This window comes from Nicotiana sylvestris, chromosome 10 (genome assembly GCF_000393655.2).
Source record: "Nicotiana sylvestris chromosome 10, ASM39365v2, whole genome shotgun sequence".
Lineage (NCBI taxonomy): Eukaryota > Viridiplantae > Streptophyta > Magnoliopsida > Solanales > Solanaceae > Nicotiana > Nicotiana sylvestris.
The window spans coordinates 164,047,982-164,067,284 of record NC_091066.1 but is presented as its reverse complement, the minus strand read 5'-3'; the positions used below and the strand labels follow the sequence as shown (position 1 = coordinate 164,067,284).

The 19,303-nt window shown below is 32.5% G+C and overlaps 2 protein-coding genes across 2 annotated transcripts; one reads left to right on the top strand and one right to left on the bottom strand.

The window, feature by feature from the left end:
• Positions 1–498: 498 nt before the first annotated feature.
• Positions 499–2,072, top strand: LOC104212835 (transcription factor TCP24-like). Its single transcript, XM_009762193.2, has one exon. It carries the CDS (start codon positions 768–770, stop codon positions 1,899–1,901), a length of 1,134 nt encoding a protein of 377 aa, XP_009760495.1. The 5' UTR covers positions 499–767; the 3' UTR covers positions 1,902–2,072.
• An 8,183-nt stretch (positions 2,073–10,255) lies between these two features.
• On the bottom strand, positions 10,256–14,609 carry LOC104212834 (uncharacterized). Its single transcript, XM_009762192.2, has 7 exons — positions 14,522–14,609; positions 12,762–12,824; positions 12,514–12,593; positions 11,553–11,661; positions 11,277–11,436; positions 10,921–11,084; positions 10,256–10,828 (listed from the first exon to the last, which is right to left on the bottom strand). The coding sequence occupies exons 1-7, from the start codon at positions 14,522–14,524 to the stop codon at positions 10,499–10,501; spliced, it is 909 nt and encodes a 302-aa protein (XP_009760494.1). The 5' UTR covers positions 14,525–14,609; the 3' UTR covers positions 10,256–10,498.
• Between the last annotated feature and the right edge of the window lie 4,694 nt (positions 14,610–19,303).

Genomic DNA, 19,303 nt, shown 5'->3' with positions numbered 1-19,303 from the left:
GCTCTAAAACTTAAAAGCAAAAAAAAAAAAAAAAGGTTTATTGTTTAAATTCGTGCGTCGACAAAACAAAAAATATTTACACGATAAAATTACTTACACATTTTTTACGAGAAAACTTAATTGATTACTTGATAAAAATTATATATATTATTACGTAAAGTTTTCTTATGTCTTTAGTATAACTTGAATATAAATAAAATATATCACTTCTAGTTCACCATTCACGCTAAATTCAATGAGGTTAATTTTTATATGATGATATTTAATAGAATTTTTATTTTTCAAGTCATCTACTCGATAAAAAGTAATCACAAGATAACTGTTTGTAAAAGCGGGATTAGTAATATGAAAAATAATTAAGGCAATTGAACTGCTAGAATATGTTAAAGTATAGTGTAAAAATTCCTTATACCCTAACCAAATTTAATTTGTTGACAAAATCCCATATATAAATAGGTAACTTTTTTTCTCACTTTCCAATATGATCTATTCCTGGATTCCACAACTATTTTTCCACCATCATTCCATTTCTTTCTTTCTTCCTCCACTGCTTTAGTCATTCAAATGTGTTATTAGTCAAGCCCTAGTCTCTACCCTATCCCTCTCCTACAACTTCATCTTTTCCTGCTTTATTCCTCTCACCAAATACATATTCAATATTATGGAATAAAGATCACCTAAAGTTTCTTGATAACTTGCAAATATAACCAAAACCCTAGCTTGATTGACCAACTTTTTGACACTTTGCTACTTAAAAAACCTTATACATGTTTCCCAAAAGCAACATCAATGACCCTTTTTCCTACTCCTCACAAGAATTGCTTAAACATTCTTATACACATGATGCTTATCATCAAAACCCTAGTTCAACTTCAATAATAGTAGAAGATCATCCATTTTTCTTGAATAACTTTCCTTCTCCATTTCTTGATGAACATGAATCCCCATTAAGCCAAATCTTTTCCCATCAACAACAACAACAACAACAAGAGCTAGAGGCTAGTGATCACTATCATGACACTGAAGGTGATCCTAACACTTCAAGATTTGGACGTGCTAACGTGAAAATCATAGAAGACCAGAGTTCAAATCCCAGTGCTGAGCATGTATCGCCATCATCAAAGAAGAGAAAACTAAGTGCAAAGCCTCGAAGGAGAACAGGAAAAAAGGATAGGCATAGCAAGATTTGCACAGCTCAAGGTGTGAGAGATCGAAGAATGAGATTATCACTTCAAATAGCGCGTAAATTCTTCGATCTACAAGACATGTTAGGGTTTGATAAGGCAAGTAAAACTATAGAATGGTTATTTTCCAAGTCCAAGAATGCCATCAAAGAGCTCTCAAGAAACATACCACAAGAGATCAATAATAGTATAGGTGATCAAAACAACATAATGAGTGAGTCCCATATATTGGAATGTGAAGATCATCGAAAATTGAGAAAAATGGAGTTAAAGGAGAAGCCTAGAGCAAAGGCAAGGGAGAACACCAAAGGAAAAATGATGATCAAAGGCCACAAAAAGGGCAAAGAAATGTATGAGGCAAACCCTAAAAATGTCAATAAATTAGGGTCAAACTCTCAATCTCTTGAAAATAAATTTGCTAATGTTGGGATCATGGAAAGTTATTTAGGGGGTACAAGTTCTTCAATTAGTTCTATATTTGATTATCAGAATAGTGGAGTCAGAGGAGGCAATATAGATTATTTTGACAATTGTTACATGGGATTTCTTGAAAATTGGGACAACAAAAATTCCAACATCAGCTGCAGTACTACAACAACAAACGAGGTACAAATCCCATTTGCAGGTAATAACAACACTAGCTCAATTTATTTGGACAATTCCAGGTATCAATTTCAGTTTCTGGACCAAGAAAATCATTTCTCCTGCAGACATTAGGACTGGAATAAACTGTAATTTCATACTCTAGATTTTATTGTGTTACTATATCTTATGTTACAACCTGTTTTTTCTCCTCTTTTTTTTTTTGTTGATTTATGGAATATGGCAAAGTCTGGTATTTTGAACTTTGCTGCTTGAATGTAGAAAGACAGTGTGCTGAAAATTAATAAAAAATATTATCTTTGATTAAATTGGATATTTAATTTCTTCTGTTTCCAGATTTAATATGTACTACTAGTAGTCTAGTACTATACCATTTGTTTATAGTCGGTACATTTTTTCACATATCTAGGTGGATTTAATTAGGTCAAGCACGGCTCTCAAAGTTGGAGATTTTTCTCTAGTATTTTTGAATTTTGTCAGAATAGGATATCCTCCTATATTGTTAGTAGCTTAGCTGTAAGAAATGATTGAAGACTTTGAACTTCATAAACTTTGAACACTCGAGACGAATTAATTACGCCTCAATCTCAAATTAGTTAAGCACAACTATATGAATATTCCATTTTGCTTAGATCCATTTATTATTCATAAGATTCATTAAAGTTAGATTATATTTACTTTGATTGTCAAATTACGGCAAAACTTATCCTTAACCTGTATTTGGGACCATTAATTTAAACTTTGCAAAGCTCATGCAGATGGAAACTAAATTAAGCTAAGGATTTTGCTAATGTAAGTCAACTAGGGGAGGATGTAGCTTATAATTAGCTATGAACGGATTCAACTGAACATATTATTTTTTACTTGAAACATGATATGAGTGTATATATATATATATATATATATATATATATATATATATATAGTGTGAAAACACTGAAATTTAACAAAATATAGTATTCTGAACTCATTATTTCAAAAGTGTAACAAGATCGTGCTAAAAGCATTAATGATTGAACCCATCAAGTTTAAATCCTGAATTCGCCTCTGACTACAATAAAAAAAATAAAAGGCTTTTTCATGCTGAAATTCGTAGATTTTAGGATCATGATTAGATTTGGTCTAATCCTATTTGCAATTTAGTTGCTCAGATCCAACTTATGTTTGATCTTTGTCCCAAACTAACACTAATTAAGCTACCTTAATTTTTCCTAGTAATGCATGTACCAAGATAAAGGCTTTTTCATGCTGTAGGTTTAGCTTGTCATTTTAATTTCTATGGGAAATTGCTGGTTAATTAAGGGTTGTTATGTAATTTTATGATCAAAATTAGATTTTATCTAATTCTATTTGTAATTTAGTTACTTAGATCCAATTTGTGTTTGATCTTTGTCCCAAACTAACACTAATTAAGCTAGCTTAATTTTTCCTAGTATAGAACATGTCTCAGATATATATCTTTTCCTAGTATATAATATACGCGAATCGTGGAAGCAACCACTAATGCTTGCAATATGGTAGACTCTTTATATAATACTCATTAAGGTGCGACCCTTTCCCAAACCTTGCATGAACGCGGAATACTTTATGCACCGAGCTGTCTTTTTATATAATATATGTCTCATATTCCATGATCACTTCTTATTCAAACTGCTGTAAGAAGTAAATCTATACAGCAGAGTGGTATTAATGCGTGGTTTATTATTGCTTGAGTGGGACTTCAAGATTTTCTAACTAGTCTCTTTGTTTCAACAAGTCAAATGCAATTTCTACCCTATGAATTGAAGAGATATTAATGTTTCCTTGTGGTATATTTATTGCCTGGGTCAGGTTCCCTACATTATTTAACATTGACTTTTTTCTGTACCCTCAACGTCCTGCAGTATCTTAATTATTGAGTTGTTAACTTGTTATATTGCCAAAGTAAAAGACACATAGCTCAAAATAATATAAGCAACATATATAAGAGAGGATACAATATATTGAATGAAACTTTATGTGCAACTTTCACTCTTTAATTTCTTGATTAATTAGAGTAAGATGTGCCATCCTTGTGATAAAAAATTTCAAATGAGTGGGTATTGGGAATGCTTGCAACTTTTCTTTGTGTTTTATATCTATTTTAGAGTACTTACAACTGAACGAACGGAGACAATTGGGGCAACGGTAAAGTTGTTTCTGTATGACCTATAGGTCATGGGTTCGAGCCATAGATGCTTGCATTAAGATAAGTTGTCTACATCGCATCCATTGGGGTACGACCCTTCCCTGGACCCTACGGGAACACAAGATACCTTGTGCACCGAGCTTTCCTTTCCTTGTATTTTTCTGTTTTGACACAACAATTGCTTAATAGTATGAGTTTTGGATTTAAGTTATCTACGTTGACAGCACAAAGAATATTTACATTATTGATGTAAATTAAATATGTTGTCGAGGGTCTTCCAGAAATAACCTCTCTGCATTACTAAAGGTATGGGTAAGGTTTACGTATATACTACCCTCTTCAGACCCCATTTGTGAAATTACACTGGGTCTGTTGTTCAGTAGCCACATAGAGGGAACACCCTTCATCGGAAAATTACACTAAGTATATAAAAGTTATACTACAACGTATATAGGTCAAAAATTACTTTTTGAAAATATATATTAAATTTCGAACATCCTTCGTAAAATTCATGTCTTCGCCACTGTTGTTTGTTTGTTGTTGTTGTTATGTAATTTAACATGTTATAACATATTATTTAATTTACTCAATTACTCTACTCTCCAGATTATTAGATTATGTTTGTTATAAACAATTACCTGCTATTGCCGGTAAATTTCTCAAGTGAAAACTCAATATGTATATCAACCATAGCAGTGAAAAGAAATAAATTACAAATACTGTTGCATTCAATAATATGCTGAATAGAAGTATGCAGAAGAACTGACATATTGATCTTACTAGAGGGAAAACTTGTTCCATCCAATTTTTCACCCTTATTTCTTTTGTTGTTCTGATTAAATGACTCTAGTTTTCTGCTATTCTAGTTACTGTACCTCTGAGTTTATACATAGAAATTTTACAGAATGAGGATTGACAGAAATACTTTAGTTCTGCATTGTTATATCCACTGATGTGCACAACAATCAAATACTGTTATTACTACATATATAGAGTTTGTCTTCAAATCTGCAAAATGAAACCTTGATTGTACTTTTGTTTCTCCACTAGCTGCTGATAATTTAGGTTTAAATCTTGAATTAATGGGGATTAAACCTAACAAGCTGTCTAAACTAATACCCCTAGTTGGACTTGAGATGTTATAGTACTACTTTGTTTAAGGGGTCGTTTGGTTTGAACACAAGTTATGCTGAGATTAGTCATGTTATGATTAGTTATACTGAGATTAGTTATGTTGTGATTAGTTATCCAGGTATTATTATTGACTTTTTGGTATATTGTATTAATCATGGGATTATCAATTTTACTGTTTTATCCTGGGATTAGTATTCTATCCTCTAACAGGTATAAGTTATTTGGGTACTATTTTTAATCTTGGAATAATTTTTCCAGGATTAGTAACCAAACAAGGAATAAAACGGTATTAAATTTTTATCCCAAGATTATTTTGCTTATTCATCATACCAAACGACCCCTAAGAGTTCAACTACTATTCACTGACACTATAAACAATTTTTACACTATCGGATTACTTTTTATTTCTTGCAACAACAACAACATATCCAATATTATCCCACACTATGGGGTCTAGGGCGAATAGTGTGTATGTAGAAATTACCCTTATCTTTGTGAAGATAGAGAGGTTGTTTCCAATAGACCATCCGCTTAGGAAAACATTTATAGATATCTTTTGGTTGATTTGATAGTGTAAAATATTCTTTACACTATCAAAGTATATAACTTAAACTCTTTTTTTTTTTGTTACTTTGTGGCAACAGTTTTCCGAGCTACCTGATGATATATCTGTCAGTAGTACTAAATTATTGGCAGTGTACAACAAGAAAAGGACAATACTATTGCATTAGAAACTAACATTTATTGCAACATTTTGTAAAAAGGAAAAACAAAAAACAAAAGTACTACACAAAAGAATAGAGAGAATTTTCATACTAAAAGTCAATCTATTGAGTTGACTGTAGTAAAATGAGGTGACCAACTCATTAAATTCATTCAGGTAGAGTCAAAGATCATACCATGTCTTTCAGCAGCAAAATATTAATAATCCCTATACAATTCTTTCTTTGCTGCAGATGCTTTAAATTACTTCTGCAGGCTTCTTGCATTCACTTGATGACCTATATCCAATAGAGTATACTATTCTAGATTTATTAGGAAGGATTTGGAATGGAATAATATCGATTCGTATAGAAAAAGTTGGCTTGAGAGGTGAAATTGATAACTAGAAAATTTTCAATTTTATTGACATTTTTTTATAAATAAAAATCTATTGACATCTAATTCAAAGTTCCATTGAGGAATTTCCATTTATGAGCATAGGCAAATCAATCTAAGTCCTTTTTCATTCTCTAAAGAGCCCGTTTGGATTGACTTAAAAAAAGTAACTTTTCAGCAGAAATAGTTTTTAAGTTAAAAAGTAATAAGTTGGGGTTGCCCAGTTTATTACTTTTTGCTTGTTTTAAGCTGTTTTTAACTTATTTTAAGCCAATTTAGTTTGGCCAAACATTGGGAAAAAAAAGCTAAAAAGAGCTTAAAATTTGATTCGACATCTCAAAAGGCAATCCAAACACCCTCTAAAACTAGATCCTGCACGGTCTTAAAGAATCCCTTTATATTGTGACACCGATTAATATCCAGATACATATAAAGAATCCTTATTTGTATTGTCGCACCAACTAATATTCCGTGTAAGGCTCATTTAAAAGAGACATGCTCCATATTGGTATATTTTTTATACCTAGAATTTGAATTCGAGACATCTGATCAAGGGTAGATGGTGAAAGTCTAACATGGGAAATGGGATATCATGTTCAGCTTGTCCTACACACATTGTAGTATAGTTTTTGCTTACTACTTAATTCCCCTGAACAAGGACAAAAAATTTGATGGACCAAGAAAGGCCAAAAACCTCTTTTTAACTCCACCAGCCAATATAAAACACTTTTATTTTAACTTTGTGCATTTTTTCTTCAAAAAAGTTTCACCTTCTGACACTTTGGACTCGAAAAAGTATAACAAGAAAAAGTAGTGTACATTCAGTCTGCAACCTGCTTTAAATGCAATAATTGATAGGAGTAGATGAGTTTAAGTTTTATAAATGGACAGTATAAAATATTTGCAGATAGGGGTACTTATCGGACAAATAATTACACTTAACGGTTCGGCTTAATGGTTATTTGGGTTATAAATATAGTAATCCGCTAGTCATCCAATAAGATAATAAAGTATTGATATCGGATTAACAATTATTGAGCGGCTTATCGATTAAACCAAATAGAATTTTTTTGAATAATCATTCAATCAATGCCAAACAGTTTCAAATCAATTCCAAATTTTTAATACCATCTAAGATCTAACCAAACGGTATTTTTGAATTGAAGAGTCTTCATAACTACTCATACTGTCATATACGGATTAACCAAATTTTTAATACCATCAAGACTACTCATACAGACATACACGTATTAATCATTCAGATTTCGATTTTTGGACTTCTCAGTTCTCAGTTCAAGAGAGAGATGAGACTGGCGACTTCTTTACCTCTGGTGGCGGCAGACAATTGAGAATTAGAAAATAGAAATTAGGGATTTAGCCATTTAGGGTTTCAATAGTACTTTATATACATAGGGGTAAAAGTATAAATATAAAAATTCTTAACGGGTTAACAGTTTACCCGATAAGAAAATTGAGTAATCCATCCCCAAACCCTTAAGCGGTTAATTATAAAATCTCAATCCATTCATCATCCATTACCCCGATAGTTCGATACCATGGTCATCGTTTCGGTTTGGTTCGGTTAACGGTTTCGATTCGGTTTTGAACAATCCTACAATCAGGGGCCGAAATAAGATAATTACATGTACTCTCTATGATAAACACTAATTAGGGACGTAGTAACGCAAGCACAACTAATATGATATAACAGGTTAAATTACAGTTAGTGTAAAAAACATTTTATTTTCGGTATATATAATTAAAATTCCTAATATAATTATGAATCATTTATGCAGGGGCGGATTTATAGGAAACATTATGGGGCATGTGTACCCGTGACCTTTTCGCAAAATTAAATATTTAATGTACATATTTTCGAAAATTGATAGTATAATATTAACTGTTGGCACCCACACTCTAAAAAAGTTAAACGTTGCGCTTGGTTGGAGGTTGAGTTATTTATCAAGAGGAATATGGATCAATTCCCACTTAGTATATTTTTTTCTCATTTTTTTAGTAGTGCACTCATGTACTGAAAATCCTAGATCCGCATTTGTATTTATGTATTTCACCAAAATGGATTCTGCTTGGAACAACTATTCTAATTCTTAAAGTTGATATTTGGTAGAATATAGAAGCAAATTATAACTGCTGCAACATGTTCTATCAAAGGTTGTTACTACAATTGGTGAAACTCAAGAATCTGTATTATTTGTATGTGTTTGAATATACTCTTTAAGCTCATCATTTAATAACGTTTCCACTGTTCTGTCACATATTGTAGTGAAGAAATATAGCTGTTTTTCTTATTCATGTGTTATCTTAAGGAAAGTAACTTTCTATTTTTATCCTTTACTGTTTCAGACTTGAGTAAAAGTATTCTTGAAAAATTGCTGGGGCCAGATAATTATTTATTAACTTGTTGGAAAAATTCTAGAGAAGTCATTGAAGAGAGTAAAATCTTTAGCTGAGATGATTGTTGGCCTACTTTGTCTATATGGTCGTAATCTTATAGCAGTAAAATGCATTTTTACTTTTTTTTTTTTTTTTTTTTTTTTTTTACTGTGGGTGAAATGAATGATGAATCGTCCATATATAGATTATAGAGATGCACATGACAAGCCTACTCAGCCGGAGCACGTCATATCGGGCTTTCCTAGTGTGATTTATATTTTTTGTGACATTTACGAGCTATTGCACAGTGAGCAGATTACTCAGTGCGCACCTGAAAGGTAGCAATTACAGGTTTCCTTGAGTATTTTTCCAGAAAAATGTAACGGGACAAATTAATTAGTCACAAAGCGTTGTCACACCCGTGACATACTTAATTAGTGGAGGTGTATTATTATGGATTTAAGTTATATCAACTGATAGTATAACATTTAACACTAATGTCTAATGAAAACTAAAAAAAAGGTCATGTTTCTGAAAAAGAACTCATGAGAGAAGAATGTGGTGGCTCCAAATTTACACATCCACAACTGAAAATTGGAAGGTTAAATATCAGAAGCACCAAATATAGATACGGTAACGCACTATGTGAAAGTTCTATACTAGCATGTATTTATATTTATCACATACTAATAGTAGACAAAAAGAGTGTACACATATAGGGAAGTGTAGTATGATAGATAATGATGAAGATAATAGTCTTGAGCTTATCTAGAAAAGAGGAAAAAAGAACACTTGCCCTTTCCTACTTTTCATTATTGTCACATAATAACAACATACCTAGTCTGGGATCAAGAATAGTGTATACGTAAATTTTGCATCAAGAATAGTGTATACGTAAATTTTGCCTTATTTTGTGAAGGTAGAAAGACTGTTTGTGATAAACCTCGACTAAAGATCATTACTGTCACATGTGATCAATATTTTATTTAGCCAACCCTTAGAAACGATCAGGATATATTTTCTTGTACAAATTGGTAAACCTTTTGGAGAAAGTTTTTTTATGAAAAAAACGTGAAGTGACACCAAATGAGCATAGAGTGTTCGAAAATGGTTCTTAATCAAGGTTGCGTGGTGACTTGGAAGTGTCAGCTACGTGGCTTAGACTTTTTGGATAGGCCTTTAAATAAAATTTAGAAACTAGTATAGGTGAAATATACAATACAATTGTGCAGAAGTGGATTTTTTACTGAAGAAAGATCTCAAGAGATCCAAATAAGTACATAAAACGTATAGCAAAGATATTCACGCTTGTCTCCTAATTCTGAAACCGGTCCCTGATTTCACGACCTTCCCTGTCATATTTACTGATACTGAAGAAATGGAAATAAAGGAATTTTTTTTCTTCTTTTACTACTATCCAAATCATACTTTTCAGTCCTATAAATGTACATTTTTTCAATCAGTCAAAACACAAAATAACTTTACCTAAAAGCATTCTTGATACAAGGTCTAGTACTGTAGATAGAATCAACATAACTTTGTATAGTTCTTTAAAAATCAAGCAAAATATGATGCTTGGATCCCAAATCGATTCACTAAATTACTGAAATCAACTTTCAAGCATTTCTGGCAATCTCAGGATGCTGAAAGCTACAACAAGATTTACACCTCTAGCTTGCTGTGATGGATACAGATTCTCTTTTATTCAAATTGCCAAATACAAGCACAGTTAGAAACAGAAGGAGAAACACTCGAAAATCAATAACTCTGTACACGTAACTCAGCTGCCTACCGGACGATTAACAAAGTAAAAACTAACTATAAGTAGAAGGCAACAAATTTTAAACTCAATTCTCGACCGGAGGCTAACCAAGAATCTAAAATTATAGGCAGGAGGAAAGCGCTGCGAAGCGTTCTATTAGATTCTCCTTTGTTTCTTAGATGAAGCAGCAGTTTCAGACCATGACGAGGGCTTAAAACCTCCAACCAGCAACTTTGATGCAGCAGAAGCGTTTATTTTTCTCCTCTTAGATTCTAGCTCTGACCGCTTAGAAGAACCCGACGATTCAGAAAAGATTGAACCAGAGTAAATAATGGCTCGTTTATCCCTTCTATTCCTATCAAACTTATGAGCAAATTTAACACTTGCAGCAGTTGCAGCATCCTCTGCAGATGGCGGTAATAACCTAATACCAAGTCCAATTTTCTTAGAAGCAGCCTCTTCTTCGGCAACTCTTTTCTTTTGAGTCTATACACATGCAAAAGAGGATGATAAGGACACAAGTTTAGGGTATAAAGGAATAGAGAAGTGCACAAAACCAACAATAAACAAAATCATACCCTAAGCTTGGCTCGAAGAGCCCTGTTCATGGCATAATCGTCTGAATGTCTACTATCAGACACTCGCTGAAGACGAACAAGTAAAGGCTCAGCTTCTTTCTTCTTCTTCAAGTCTTCCTCCTGGTGCTCTAGCCGATAAAAAGGATCCACTAGCTTACTTTTATCTGGAACGAAAAGCAGATCAGTTATCAAAAAACTCCTCTGCTCCTAATCACTATAGTGCATTACAATAAAGCACTGTACAGAATTGCAGAGACTTCTATTCACCCGTCAACGCAATAGCTTCTCTAAGTGACAATAGCAACATGAATTCATCATGAAGAAAATGCACTAAGCACTTCTTGTATAATGCTTACCTTCATCTACTGGAAGTACCAAAGTTTCAGCATCTTCAGCGTCATAATCTTCGATCTTCTTTCGAGCTCCACTTATAATTACATACTCACAGTTCTTTGGATCCGTTTGAATGACAATTTCATGCTGGCAGCATGCACTTTTCATGCTAAAGCTCCATATCTAACACGAGTATAATTACAATTAGCAAACAGAAAACCAAGAGTCATTTGATTTAGCACAGTTGGCTACAAGTGAGGATTTTCAGTCTCATTTACTACATCATGACAAAATCATACCTTTGTGGAGTAATAGTTTCCTACTTGCTTTTTCTCAGCATTGAACCTCACACCCTTGGCAATCATCGACTCACATCCTCCACACCAGATATTGTATGGCATCTCGAACCTATAAAAAAAGATATTATTGGGTAGTGAGTGACGATGCTCATAACAGCAGAGCTAGAAAATAAAGAACGCATGAGAAAACTAATCAAGAAATAATGCATCAGCAAGACAAACAATTTATTTTTCCTTCTTTTTGAAAATGCATAGATTTCTACCTTTGTCATATCCAAATATTGAACTTAGTGAACTAACAATGTTTTCAAGCAGGATACATCAAAAAAATTGGGTTCTAAGTATGCATTTTGAATCGCCATGCTTGCCAATATCAATTTAGGTATGAAAGGACATCAAGCTTAAGTCACAATGTGTTAAATAATTCCTAATATTTAACTCAGTTAAGCAATAAAATCATGCTAATAAATTGTCCAGGTTTAGCAATTACAAGGCTAACGTAGCAAGTCCGACTGAGCCTCTCTTTTTTTTTTTTTTTTTTTTTGTCGATTTAAATAAGTAATATGCAATCAAAGCTTGATGCTTCAAACTCGATCTTTCAAATTCCCAGGTGTGAATATGAATGCTTTTCTGAAAAATGAGTTCAATCTGTGAGATGTTCCCTAAAGTTGAAGTTGACAAGGAGGAAAACCTCAGTTTTTTATTTGGATAAAGTGAAGAAAAATTAAGATATCTGGAAGGTCCATTCGACACCAAGGCAATAGGTATCAGATGCAATGCGACGGTAAACATTACTTTAACTTCTTCTATCCAAAAACACACATGCAAATTTTCTCCTCATCCAGATTATCTCATGGCTAAACTGGCTCACAACATTAAGAACTAATTCTGCCATTATAGTGCGGCTTGGCATCAGCATCCCAAAGGACAAGTAAAATACAGAATTTTCATAGTTCAGTACCTTATAATTAAAATGCCCTGGTCTATCTTTCTTGCTCTCTCTCGGAGAGCATGTTGACCATTGAATTTGTTCAGTGAACCCTGGAAAGAAACCTGAATTAGTAACTAGAACTCTTTTCTGAATCCAACATTCCAACAGATACAGAGACTTTTGTCTGTAGCTATCTTCTCCTATTATAAGCCCTTCAAAGGAATTTATTCTATTTCTTCTTAAGTATCACCCAAGCAACAGTGTTTATATCTACTTACCTTCTTGGGAGACCATTCTGGAGGATAGTAAAAGTTGTCCGCCCTAGCAGCTGCAAGTGAAGACTGGAACAGAAAAACAAATGACATCTTAGCACCAACATTTAGAGAGTTAAAAGGAAAACTGACAAATGAAACTCAAGCTGAAAGTTTATTAGGAGATTAGGTGCAGGGTTGCACTGTAAATTATGTTACTGCACCTATGATAAAGCTAGTAAAAAATCAGCCTTTCAAACACTTATTTATCACACAACCGCTAATTATAGAGCATAAAGAAAAAAAAAATACACAGAGCTTACTTGCTAATTATAGAGTATTTCACAATATTTAATTGGATGGAAACAAAATGAAAAGGTAAGAAAGGGCAAGTAAAGAGGAGAGATATGTCCGTCTCCCACACAGTTAAGGAAGACAGGAAGGCCAGAGACGCCCTCCATATTAGCTTTCCTCTACCTCTCAAAAATTCGACCCAAAAATAAAAAGAGTAAAACTTTCTCAGACCTCTTAAAATCTCACACACACACACACAAAAAAAAAAAAAAAAGAGGACAACAACAATAAAATAAATCTCTGGAGGGTAAACTGCCAGACAGATGCTTGCCCTTGCCCATGAACCAAACATATAATTAGGAGGGATCAAAAATTCAGCCTATGTCATAGGTTTTGACATATTCACAAAACATATAAGAGCTCATATTCATCTGTGAAGATATTATACTGAAAGACCCCTCTAAACCTCAACAACAACAAACCCAGCGTACACAAACCTTACCCCTACCTTGAGAAGGTAGAGGAATTGTTTCCTATAGACCCTCGGCCAAGGAAAGAAGAAAAAGAAGCAATAGCAAAAGACCCCTCTAAATCCCATTTCTTAGAATTAAATACTACCTTTTTTTTTGATGAAGTAGAATTAAATACTACCTCTTAAACTAAAAATAATTTGGAAGATGGAGACCATAATCAAATCAATCAATCGAACAACTAAACACACCTCAATCTCAAACTAGTTGCAGCGAGATATATGAATCCTCTATTAGACTCATTAAAAAACTGGATTCCCAAGGGCTCACTATAATTAGACATAACCATCCTCCTTTATCCAGGCTTACGACCTGCTTTGTGAAACTTACACAACCAGATAGAACCAGATCCAGGATCTGAACTTTATGGGTTCGAGTTCGGGATACTACCACAACCTAATTAATTTGGTAAATCCAAAATCAATTATTTCTACTTAATGAACTTTTTTACACATTCAGGGTCTGCGCCAGAAGCTGAACCCATCGGTTAAAATCTACATCCGCCATTGTAGCCAGAGCTGGATACCTTAATCAAATAACATCTCAATATTGTTTTCCAAAATGAAAATTGGTTCATCACAATTTTACACAATATATCAATAGCCAAATTGAACATAAACCCATCCCCACCATGACGATATTGTGCTTAAATAGATATACAAAGAGACTTTTTGTAATTAAATTCTCAATATTTATTACTACATAGCCAAACTGGAATCCTAATCTTATAGTAACAGCTCAAAAAAAATTTTTTACGGGCACACCGTATAGTGTGTATTTTACAATATTTACACACAACTGTGAGCAACTCAAAGTCAAAACAATCAAGACCAAAATAATGAACACATAAAATTGAACACTAATATAAACCCTAGATGATGTACAAAAAATTAAATTAATGAATGAAAATTATAAATATGAAGAATAAATCGTAATTACCGAAAATTTGTAAGATCAACGTACCATATTTTGATCTTCAAAGCTTCGGTTATTTGATCGGTTTTTGGATCCTCAAAGGTTAAGGGAAATTCGCGTTTTGATTGCAGTTTGGGAATGTCTGATGCTTTTATCCATAAACAAAACGGTACCGTTAAGGGAATGGATTCAGGCGGCAAAAGCCCGTAGTCGGCAGTGCACTTTGATTGATGGGCCTGGACTAAATATAGTCCAGTTAAAAATTGGGCTTTGACAAAAATGTAAGAAGAATTAACCCAAATAGCCGTCTACCCAACCACTTAAATTAGAAATAGCCGGTGAAAATATATTATATGCATAATTTTTGTATTATATGTGTATAATTTATGTATATGCAGGGGCGGTTCAACGGTATTCGGGGCCTAAAGTCAAACTTCAACGAGGGGCCTAAGTTTTAACATATTTAAAAACACATTTAATAAAATTTTATTTTGAAGTATATTTTTCTAGCTTTTTGAGATTTAAAATTTTTAATAATTGATTTATAATCGATTTCTTAACTAGCATTATATATATTTCTACTTTCTAGGATTATTATTCAATTCTTTTAGGATTTTTTGATTTTCTAAAAGATCTTTGTTAAACTCTCATCAACTTCTTCTCCTTCTTCTCAGATTCCATTCTCTTCTAGCTCAATTATATTAGTGATTTGTTTATCTACCATAAATTCTTCCTATTTTGGGGGATTGTATTAAAGTTTCAATTCTTCTCTTTTTTTGGCATTTTTAATATGAGGATTCATATTTTCTTATTGACATATTAAAATTCTAATAACTTAAAAAAGTTAATACATATACTTACAAGCAAAAGATATAAAAAAATAGTAAATATTAGATGCAAAGTAATAAGAAAAGTATAGAACAATTGAATTTTGTTTAACAAATAGTCATAGATAACTTAATATTACTTTTGCTGTTTCAATATTTTTGGTATAATGCCGGTAAAGCTTGACAAAAAAAGAGTTCGCAATTGTTTTCTGCTATCATATTTGACAGAATATTTTATGAGACGGTGGACTTAAAAGTCTGGAAAGGCTAAAAAGAATATAAAAGATTAAGTAAAAACCAGTTTAAAGAGAAAGCAATAAAAGTAATGTGGGTCCTGTGATAATAATGATAATATATAAAGAAGGGAAGAAATATATTCACACGTAAGTTATTATTCTTATTCCCAAATTATCTCTATCGGTCTCATAGTTTCCTTATTTATGAAAGATATACTTTTTTTGATATACTAAATATTTTTAAAAAAATTCATCAAATACAAATACATCTATTTAATACAGTATCAGAAAAATTTGGGCCCCCCTAGATGTGGGGCCTCAAGCAGTTGCTTGAGGCCCTTTACCACTAAGCTGCCCCTGTGTATATGGCTAGAAAATGTTAAAAGTAAATATAACCAGCTATTTATGCAAAGATCCCAAAATGTAACTCAATTCTGAATTGATGAAGGAAAAAAAAGTGACACGTCAAATATTTATACTGTATTTATCGTTTGTAACTATACTTTCAACAAATTTATTATTCGTTATAACAATAACCACCCTGTATAATTCCACCAGTGGGGTCTGGGGAAGGTAGTGTGTACGCAGATCTTATCCCTACCCTAGGGGTAGAGAGGCTGTTTCCGAACCATCCGTAACTATATTTGAATTCTATAGCAAACCCATGAAATAAGAGATTAATTATTTTGAACTAAGATAAGATAGTAATAAGCTCTCGTAGCTCAGTTGGTTATTTCTGTATTTTTCCTTAGTTGTATTCATTGCGAGAACAAATACAGTCGTACAAGTTGTACCATTTGTATAAACCCTTGTATTTCGCTTTGGTTATATTCGTTGCACGAATTAACACAATTGTGCGAACAAATACAGTTGAAACACATTGTATTCGTTGTATAAAGATGCATTTTGAAATTTTTCGGAAATTTGAAAAACTCCAAAAAGCTGTTTTTTAAAATTTTCACTTAGATCACTCACAAAACTTCAAAAACAACCCAAAATTATATTCATGCCGAAACACAACTCTAACTTTCAAATATCATTTTCACTTGAAATTTTTTTCACTTTTTTGTTGGAATTTTACAATTTTTATGTCCAAACACCCACTAAATAGCCACCCAAAAATACCAACTAGAAAAAATAAACAGAAAATCCGATCGGCTATATATTTTAAAGTCTCCAAATATAAACACGACATTCTTGTGATACGAAATTAAATTTTATATAAGAAAAAAAATATATCTATCGTGTAATATGAATCCATCCACCATCATTTAATAACAAAAAATTTTAATCGCTGATGCAAATCATCGATACTGAAGTAAAGACTTAAAAGCATTATTTAATAGCATTATTTAATGCAATGTAAAAATTGGGAGACTATTGTGGTAAAAATGTTAGAATTGAATCAGACTCTACATAACTTTCTTCTCCTAAGTGCTCACGTAACATAAGTCATACATAACTTCAGTTACTATTAGTTTGATCATTTGATACACTTCTCTAAGTTTCTTTGTCAAAAACACATATATATCACATGTATTTTTCGTTTTTTTATCTTGTTCTTTAATACTATAATGGAGATTTGGTGATTGTCCTAACCTTTAGTATAGTCCACATAAGGTGGTAGACAATAGTGAAAATTATATGAACGAAAATAGCTATTCAAGATAAATCCCACTAAAAATGCACTTTTATTATTGCTTACTATTTCTTTCCCATATACCCCTATTTGACACCATCAATACAGCATAACTAGCTTCACTAGATTGCTTGGTAGAATGATAAATATGGATTACACTTGTTCCCCACCTTACGGCAAAAACACTTTGCAATTTACCCAAAACAGTAAGAACTTCTCTTATTGTACCAACATGCATGTTCTCCCTAGAGAGAAAGAGAGGAGAGAGAGAGAGTTGACTTTTATTAAAAAAAATATTTAACTTAAATATACTGACAGTGTAAATAATTTCTTGTATTATCAATATAATTTAAGTTGTCGTATTTAAATTTTTGATATAATTTAACTTGTCATAACAGATTGACTATCTCATTTTTCAGGTAATTAGTTTTACTTATGGCAGTTCATGTAGTAATCTTATAGACAATCGGAACGTGTAAATATTGTTTTATATTATCTGTGTACATAATTAAACTATTATCGAAATTTATAATATAATAATACCGGTGGGAGTACTCTTCCACACAATAAGAGTGGGTTTGATTCCCGTTCGATCCCCCTTTCCTTCCCTTCTCGTCCCCGATCACCTAATATAATTAACGAAAAAGGGCCAAATATATTCTCGTATTATCAGAAAAGGTTTAAATATACTCTTCGTTATACTTTGAGTTCATATATACCCTTGTCGTTATAATATTGGTTCAAATATAATCATTTTCCGTTAAGTTTATCCAAAGTGAACATCCAATCCTACGTTACATTGACATTTGATGTGATGGATGTCGCATGACTTGTCACCTCAACGCTCCTAATCCATTTTACCCCTCCCTTCTAATTTTTTTTCACTACTAAAATTTTCTTCCCCTCTACACTATTGCCGACCGCTACCATAAAAAATATTGATTTTAAATTTTAGTCTTTTATATATGGATTAGGGGTGCTGAGGTGGCATGCCATGTGACATCCACCTCATCAAATATCAGTACCACATAGGATTAGATGTCTACCTTGAACAAACTTAACAAAAGAAGGGTATATTTGAACCAATAGTATTACGGCATGGGTATATTTAGATCCAAAGTTTAACTAATGGTATATTTAAATCTTTTCTCATAATAAATGGATATATTTGACCCTTTGCCGTATAATTAGAGAAAACATATACTGCGTATACGTAGAAGATAAACTCATAAAATATACTTGCATTTAATACTTTTAGTTTATCTCGAAGATCCAGGTGACCTATAGATTATAAATTAGAACCGTGTGTAAATTCGAATAGTGTAATTAATTACTAATATATTAGGGTAGGCTATTTACATTATACCTGTTGGAATGTGATCTTTTTCCGAAGCCTACATCAATGCGAGATGTTTTGTACATGAAAGTTTTTTTTTTTTTTTTAAAAAGTTACTCTCGAAGATATACCAAAGTTCCAATAATGCTTGGTGATTTCAAAATCTATATGGTATAATTTTAGGGGTTTGACAATCCACATAATGACCTCTTTTTTATTCCTTGATATCTAAGGAACATTTATTGGAAAAAGGGTCTACCGCCCCCATTTCTTTCTTTCCACCCAACAGAACTCTCCACCTTCTTTCTTACCCACATTAAATTACTACTACTCTTATCTTTTAATGTTTATTCACAAGTCTAACATGTAAGCAAAGCTCCTTTTCTTTCCTAAAATTCATCTCTTCCCTTCTTCTACTTTCTTAAGATATGTGTTTAGACGTGTTTGTACATTAGATTCAAGCTGTCAACCTTCAAATTTTCTCAATCTCCAAGAAGAAATATATATTTGATCCTTTTATTTCTCTCCTTATAATTTCTTTGATCCATGTTTCCTCTTGTGACTATTCTCTTTCAATATGGGCTTAAAGGTTCCTCATGTAATGTGTTTCATTCTTTGGCTCTCTCTACTTGTTCTCCTCTTTCAAGAATTCAAATTCTTGAAAACCAACCACAAAATCATAACATACTCTCCATCTAATAATCACCCTTTGTTTACTCAAAGAAAAGCACTTATAGCAAGTAATTTTGACTTCACACCATTTGTCAAAAATCGTCACCACCACCACCGGAA